Below are 7,704 nucleotides of genomic sequence, written 5' to 3'. Positions count from 1 at the left end.
AAATAATCAGTAAAGAAAGTAATCATGGTAGTTTGGAAATAGGGGAAGGAGCAAATACAGAAAAACCTCAAATGGCCCTCTTGTAACTCCAAAAATTTTATTCTTTATCTTTTGGCGCAAAGAAGATTGTGAAGACTGATAAAGAAAAGACTAAACCAAGGAGGCACTGTTGGGCAGGTTAAATAGTGGCAATTGTGCGCTAATGCATTTAAAATACATTAATAATTGTAAAATAATTGGAAACTTAACCACACACCCCAGTTATAAGTAGGTGTGCGCACTTTTGCAACTACGTTATCTCCACTTAAAAGGATTCAGTTTTTTTCCAACCGCGTCAAACAAGTCACTGGTTGAGATTTGAGGTGGCTATTCTTTGTCTCATTGTTTTATTTCACAAAACCTAGCATTTGAGCAGGGGTGTGTAGACTTTGTATAGCCCTTGTAGATGGAAGCATTAAGTGAAAAAAAGTGGCCAATGGGTAATTCATTTTTACTCTTTACAATATTCGTTTAGGTTTTGTTTTTAACATACACATTGAGTATTGTTAACTTAATTTTACACTTGTAAGACAATTAAAAATAGTCTGGAATGTTTATTATGCTAGCACAGTGCTAGTTTGACCTTGGAACTAATTAGTTACATCGCCATTATTAATTCAAAAGCAATTGTATTCAACCAGAGCGACACCACTGTATTCTACAGATGCATAAGATAGAAATAATTTATAGCAAAGCTTTTAAACTCGATGTATAACAGAGGAAGGAAAATAGCTCTTGGCTCAACCCTCAAATCGTCTTTTCAGGATTGGCTTTGTTTTCATGGAGCTGAAAAATTTGTCCTTTGTCTTAATGAGACAAGAATAGCAACGTCGGAAATGTCAGCATTTCAGTTCAAAGATCTTGACCCCCTTCGCCCCCGACTCCCTTTGTGGTCGACAGAGTGAAGGGAGGAAGCTTGACCATGTTTCCCCGTTGCACTCTTGTCCCCCTCTCCTCTTCTTCCTTGAAGCCAGCAATTATGCAGCGGGATATGCTGATAACACCTAAAGAATTCCAGGCATGCACAAACAGCCCATCCCCCATCCGCTTCGCTTCTCTCTCTCCCCTTTGCCTGCCCTTGCCCCCTTCCTTTCCCTTCCTCCCTCCCTTCTTCCTTCGCTGGGATTTTCTTTCTGCCTTCCCAAATCCACCGCTCATGTTACTTGCAGTTAGACTAAATAGTCCGCTTCACAGATTCTTGAAACTCAAACGGATTATTTTGAGGAAAGTTGTTTTTTTGAACTTGTCTTTGTCTTGTGTTGTTTTCCCCAAAACATTAAATCCCATTTTGCAAAATGTAACCCTGATTGGATATTTTTCTTTTTAAGACAAAGCTTAAATTTTGCCATTGCCCTGACAGTTGAGGAAGATTGTTGTCACATGTACTAAACAGCCATTACTTGCCAGAAATTCCTGCAACTCCATAAATGTGCTGTCTGCCTCTTGGCTTGTCTGCCAATATTCTCCTTGTTATTGCATCACTTTGGGCGGGATGTTCTTGGCATATGTTCTTGCCAATGTCAATGTTCTTGGTATTCTCTTATCTGAATGATAACACTATGTTCCTAATGCCTTGAAAATTATTTTTTCTCTCTTCACCTAACACCTTTGAACTATAAAACTCTTGTGCTGCAAGAAATGTCAGGAGTAAAATGAAATGAACAAAACAAAACGGGCTATGATGTTGGATTTCCTCCATGTGCAAACAAACACATGCAAATACTGCATTTGTACACAAGCTGCATACTTTTCTCCTTCGACAACAAACCTTCTTAAACTTCCTCTTTCACACTTGCCTTCCAAAACACATTCCTGCCACAGGGAAGGCTTGAGTGATTGTGTGTGTGTGTGTGTGTGTGAGTGAGTGTGTGCACGCGTGTGGTCTGGTGGGCAGACTTGTAACCCGACTACTCTGGTGTGAAGCCAGCACATCCATCACTTTATCGGTGCACTGCTGGCACACATCTCCAACGCGCCATACTTACTGCATGGGAAACGCAAATTGCACCTCGCTATTGATTCGACTGCAGATGTTTCTCATTAAAATGCAACTTCATCTAAATATTAAGATACCTTGAAACAAAAGCAGATGTTTAGCGGTTGGCACACTTGGATACTTTGTGGAACAGGGAAAAAAAAAAAGAACTCTGTGGTCTGTTTACGATTAATTACGGCAACATACACACCATGCAACGTCCTTTGTTTTTTTTCTTCTTGAAATATGATTTCAATTTATTTTAATACATTAAAATGAGATTTAAAGCAACGCTTTACAATATTTATGATCGTGCCAGTTTAAGGTTGGAAAAAATGAATTCCTGTAGTTGAACTATTTGAAAGTTACCCAGCGCCCCAGAATGATTTGTGTATGATTTGGAAGTTCACATTAAGTTTTTGAAATAGTTTTCAAAAAATATTCCCCAATTTCATTTCATTTCTACGCCAGTGAAGTCTGGTTTCTTTCATGCGCTTTCCACTCATTTGACCTTGAACCCCAACTTGACAGTCTCACTAGCCACACATGAACTTGTTGAACTGTTCCACGGCAGTTTTGTTCGATTTACACACACGCACGCACGCACGCACAGACACACGCACGCACGCGCACACACACACACACACACACGCACACACACACAGTCGCAAGCTTCCCATCCTCCCACCCAAACAATAGTCCACTTTGATCACCAAGGTTCACGCCTACAGAATCGACACTTTGCGCGGTGCATATGCATTTGTCCTTGAGGTTGATGGGCGCAAAATGTGGGAGTTGAAATTGTGTAGGCTTGACTGATTGGAGATAAAATGCAAATTTTCATTTCAACCAGGACAAAATAACTACAAAAAAAATACTGAGTTACTTTACTGTAGCTCTATATCTCAACAGCAATAAGTATGGATTCCCAAACCAGAAAACTCAGTTTGGAGGGGGCGTGGTTCCATAGCAACGAGCCTGTTGATGTGCAAACAATGTTGATGTCAAAGAGGCCACTTGTGCTTGACTTATAAATTGTGTTCAGTGCAGCAATGTCATTGGTGTGTTCCAGAGCACACAGATGATAAACAACGCACACACACACATGCACAAGTTGAATTGAAGGAATCACAAGCCAACAAAAACTGCTTACATGGCAAAACTGTACTCATCAAACGTTGCATTGTCGGGGGCATGGACATGGAAATGTGCTGGTCCATCAGCAGATCAGGCAGTTTAGGATGCCAGTGGGCTTTTTATGAACGCTATAAATCGGTGGTATGGAATGATTGAAATGCTTTTCGAATGAGGTTATTTAGTTTCTGTAAAAGCCCGATTGGTTATATTTCTTCATTATGCAAATGTTCCACGTCAAACTTAAGGTGTAAAAAAGGCTGCAGGGTTTCACGTCATGCCCAGCATTTATGGGAGAACTAATTTAAGCGTAAAATGATGTTCCGGAGATGTAATTCCCCCATCTCCTGCTTTTAGCGTCTCGGTTCTGCGTATTTCATATTCATATGGCGCCGTCATGATGTCATAAAAGACGCTATGATGTGATGCGGATGGAACGTATGATTATTTTAAATTGCTTTCTGGGTCAAACTAGCAACGAGTCTTTACAATGCAGTGAATTAATTGCCTTGTGGTGATTCATTTGAATGCCACTGCATTTTAGGCATCAGGTTTCAGCTGCCATCTGCCCAGGCATTCATTTCTCAGCCAATCTGTAGCAACAGGAGAAAGTGAAAAGACATTTAAATATAGAAGTAAAAGTATTTTCCAGAGTCTCTGACAAAAGCATCTTGAATACGATGGGAAAGGTGACTTGAGGACATTCACGAGCCAACGCTAAGTCTTTTAGGTTTAGTACCCTGTACGTGTGTGTGCGTGCGCATGTGTGTGTGTGTCTGATGTTTAACAACCTTTCTCTGTGACCTTCACAGGAAACTACAGGGCATCATTAGAGTTGGCACCAGATGTACTCAACCACATTCCTCCTCTCAAAAAAAAAACTTTCTTTACTGATTCTTCTCGTGATAAATGTGTAATGAGAGTGGAAAAATACAACAAAATGTTGCTCAGATAAACAAGGAAAACATCCACATAGCTTTAGCCTCCCAGTCTGCTAGGCATTGCTAACATTAACCTTACACAAATGGTACAGCAGCACATGTAGGCAGACAATTTAAATGCACTCTTGTCTTTATCTTTGGCAAAAAAAATCAACTAATATTGGAGTTGACATGTCTCAATGAACAGTAAATCTGTCTGTCTGTTTTACACTGCCCTCGGGTGGCATAGGTGGGCACACCATAAAAATCAGTACAATGGCGATTCAATTGATGCAATAAGACATAGCCTATTATTTGGAAAAAAATGTTTATACCTCGAGTAATCGATTTCAAGCTCCCACGAGCTGTTTCACTGTGAAAATGCTTTGTATCCAATTTGTGCTGTATAACCAATTGCTAAAAGAAGTCAGAATGGCAGCTGGTTCATTTAAGGTGACAGGAGATGGAATCATATGAGTGACCTCTGGCTATCAATTGCTTGCATTCATTGCACAAGAGCTTGGACGTCAAGTTACATCATTGTCCTACTTCGCTGACACACAAACATGCATATTTCAGTTGAAGTGAAGTGCAGCAATGTACTCGGAGCGTATTTCTAGGGTGACAATCTCGAATGTTGATGATCTTAATGTTTGTGACACCTAAAATTATTATTTTTTTACTGGTCCAACGTAAAGGGAAGAAAAACAGCAAGTCAGCCTGCAAAATAGTGCTTTAAACCCCGCAATAAAAGAAATTATAGTGACAAATAAAAGCCCCGTGAGTAACACCGTAATAACCGAACCACGATGGAGCGAGGGAACACTGTAATCCCACCTTGTGCTGCAAGGGAACCCACCTGGGAGCAGCACTGCCCACCCCTTCCCGATCTCGGCCCTCCCCTGTCCCCTGCTCTCGTCTCCCCTTCTCTCCCTCCCTCCTCCAGCCGCGTCCCGTAGCAGCAGCACCACTCGCAGTCAAGCAGCGGGACTCCAGGCACTACTTCCCCAGCTGCTGACGTCAGCTGGCAGCCTGGGCAGTGCTCGCCGCTCCGGACATAGCGCCGATAAAAATGCTGCTCTCCGTACCGCCAAGGGCAGGAATCAACCCGTACAGCGGCTTTAACAGCAGAAACAGCAAAAAGGTAAAATCTCTCTTGCTTTTCTACCATTTTGACTCGACTTCAGCTTGCGGGGCAACACGCCCGCCCGCTCGCGCGCGTCGCCACGGAGAGGCTGGTGACAGTGGGTTGGCTGCAGTGTCCTTGAGAGGCCACTTGAATTTAACTTTTGCACTTTAGCGGACCGCCGACATTATTCACAGCCGTCCGGGTCTGCCTGGGTCCGAACCGGTCGATCGCGGGATGGCGTTTAGTGGCGGCCGTCTCTACTATTCTTGTGTGTATAGTATGCGTGCGGTTGCTACACGGGCGCGATGTGGACGAGGATTTGACGCTCTTGGGGGAAAAAGTCCCCGGCGCAGAGCAACTTGTGTGCGGGCGCCGTGCGTGAAAGTGGGAGCTGAAGCGCGAGTTTAACATGATCCCAAATAAATACTTCTCTTTTCGCCTTCTTTCCATCGAATGTTACAACCCGGCTAAGTTGGCAAACTTTGTTTTCCGTGCGTTTCCCTTGTGGAAGTGGAATATGCCCCACCCCTTTGGAAAAAAAAAAACCCACGGTGACTGCTTTATTCCCAGAATTGAGAATCCCGTGGATACTGTTTACACTGTCACATTTTGAAACCAGTTTGAAGACGCCCACTCCTTCAAAAAAAAAAAAAAACAGCAGTCACGACGTTCGTGTTAAAACGTAATTGAAAGCCGAGCTGTTTCTGTTTGATAGATTCTTGTGGAGTCTTTGAATCATTTCCCCTTGAGCCAGAGGCTGCTTACATCCTGTCTCCATCGACCATATTTATGGGAAAAAAATATTTCCCCTCATAATGCATGCATCCTAGCATGTACTATGTACAGTGACATTTTGTCTTCCTGCGATAGAGGCCAACGCCTGGCTACTCATATCAACATTTGCGTCTGCATGAGCATTAGGTTTCAATTGTCTTCTCCTTCCCCTCCACACACACTCGCAACATATTGTACTGAATATTCGTCACTGTGAGACTTGTTAACTCATAAATCTTCTTTCCCTAAATGATTAAAGTGGATTATTTTCAGATTTTCATTGTCACGTCTTGTTTAAAAATAGCTGCTTTGTAGTAGAACACATTGAAAAACGGGGTCATTTACTTGCCAGATAACTTCTTCCACAGTTTCCTGCTTGCAATATTGCATATTCATGTTGAATTAAAACGGTAATGTACACAGAAAATCTGTATTTTCTGCTTTGACTGCACTAGTTTGAAGCAATGTTAAATGCATTTGTTGAAGAGAGATGCTCGAACGTCACCAGATCAGAGGACAGTGAGATGGAAACAATTGATCTGCTGTAGCGACCCGTAAATGGGAGCAGCCCAAAAAAGATAGTATATCTTTTTTATCCTTTGCAAAAAAATGAGTATTAACTTATTGCTGCAGCTAACTGAGCAGTTGTGACCTTCTTATTTGTGCATACACCTGTGGGTGCACTATACTGCCCCCTGGTGTCCACGGTGCACATACCAGAAGGTGTGGCATAATGAAATCGTAACACAAACTGTTCAATTCTATTTACTCTGTTTCTATAAAGCACTATACTGTGGAGTGCTATTCTTATAAAGAAAAAAACCTGCTGGAGTTTTATGGGCACATGGAATTGATGAATGTCATTTCAATTTATTTCAGTGGGGGAAGAAGATTTGATATTGTCTTGAGTTACAAGCACAGTATTGAAACAATTTAATCTTATTCTTGACTTTTGATTACATCTGTCAGCGCCTTTCCTCAAGAGTTGTTCGACAACACAGTGCCGCATATGGCTAAGCTTTTGCGTCGGAGTCGGGCTGTGCTGACTGGAGAAAATCCTTCTTGATGTGGAGGTCTGATGAATGCGACATGGTCAATCAGACTGCGGTCACATTTCAAAACATCACATCTCGTGGACGACGTACTTCAAGAAAATGGACTGGGCCCAAATTAATAAAAATCAGATGTGTTGTTCAGTCTGCCATGATAAAATCTGTGGGCAAAAAAAAAGCTCATTTGGGATAATGCCCACTTTATAACAATATCGATGTTAGCAAGTAATTTCTTTGGCTTTGAACTAACATTGGCGCAGTCAACAGAAGGCGAAGCTGCTTTTTGAGTGATGACGAGTTACTTAAGGCTCATTGTTAATCAAATGTTAGTCCTCGCCATCAGATTTGGACAGCAAATCTGAAATGGGACAATTAAAACAGCAGAGCAGATTGTTCAAAACACAGATGCTCTTGACGCACGTGCTTTCATGGAAAATACTATGAATGGCGCCGCAATTCGTCAGCAAAGATAAGGGTCCGTGTCAACAATCTGAGTGCTGTTATTGCCGACTTACTTTGAAAATAGTATTGCGTCATAATCTCTGTAAAAGAGGCTGAAAGCCACTTGGGCCATGTTCAATATATGTCAACAGAAGTATACATAAGGACAGTTTTTCAAGTCATACTCTGGATGTTTATGTTGATGGCCATGTGATTCATGTTTCAAAGTGTTTCTTGTTC

The 7,704-nt window shown here is 41.8% G+C and overlaps 1 protein-coding gene and 1 long non-coding RNA gene across 3 annotated transcripts in view; one reads left to right on the top strand and one right to left on the bottom strand.

The window, feature by feature from the left end:
* The first annotated feature begins 5,014 nt into the window (after positions 1–5,014).
* Positions 5,015–7,704, top strand: part of LOC148390624 (RNA-binding motif, single-stranded-interacting protein 2-like) — a 24,196-nt gene continuing 21,506 nt past the window's right edge. The window contains exon 1 of one of the 2 annotated variants that reach the window (XM_088388641.1): positions 5,015–5,212. In XM_088388641.1, coding sequence (XP_088244767.1) covers positions 5,141–5,212 — 72 coding nt within the window. In that variant the 5' untranslated portion in view covers positions 5,015–5,140. The remainder of the gene's footprint in view (positions 5,213–7,704) is intronic. The other variant, XM_088388640.1, reaches the window with a different exon arrangement.
* LOC148390625 (uncharacterized) overlaps positions 6,637–7,704 on the bottom strand; it is a 5,473-nt gene continuing 4,405 nt past the window's right edge. The window contains exons 4-5 of the long non-coding RNA XR_015861161.1: positions 7,274–7,381; positions 6,637–7,184 (exon numbers count right to left, since the gene is read on the bottom strand). This is a non-coding gene — a long non-coding RNA (uncharacterized LOC148390625). The remainder of the gene's footprint in view (positions 7,185–7,273; positions 7,382–7,704) is intronic.

Source organism: Syngnathus floridae, chromosome 11, assembly GCF_059516105.1.
Source record: "Syngnathus floridae isolate MCC-2025c chromosome 11, RoL_Sflo_1.0, whole genome shotgun sequence".
In the NCBI taxonomy this organism is placed as follows: Eukaryota; Metazoa; Chordata; class Actinopteri; order Syngnathiformes; family Syngnathidae; genus Syngnathus; species Syngnathus floridae.
Note: the sequence above shows the minus strand (reverse complement) of the source record. Positions and strands in the feature narration are given on the sequence as shown.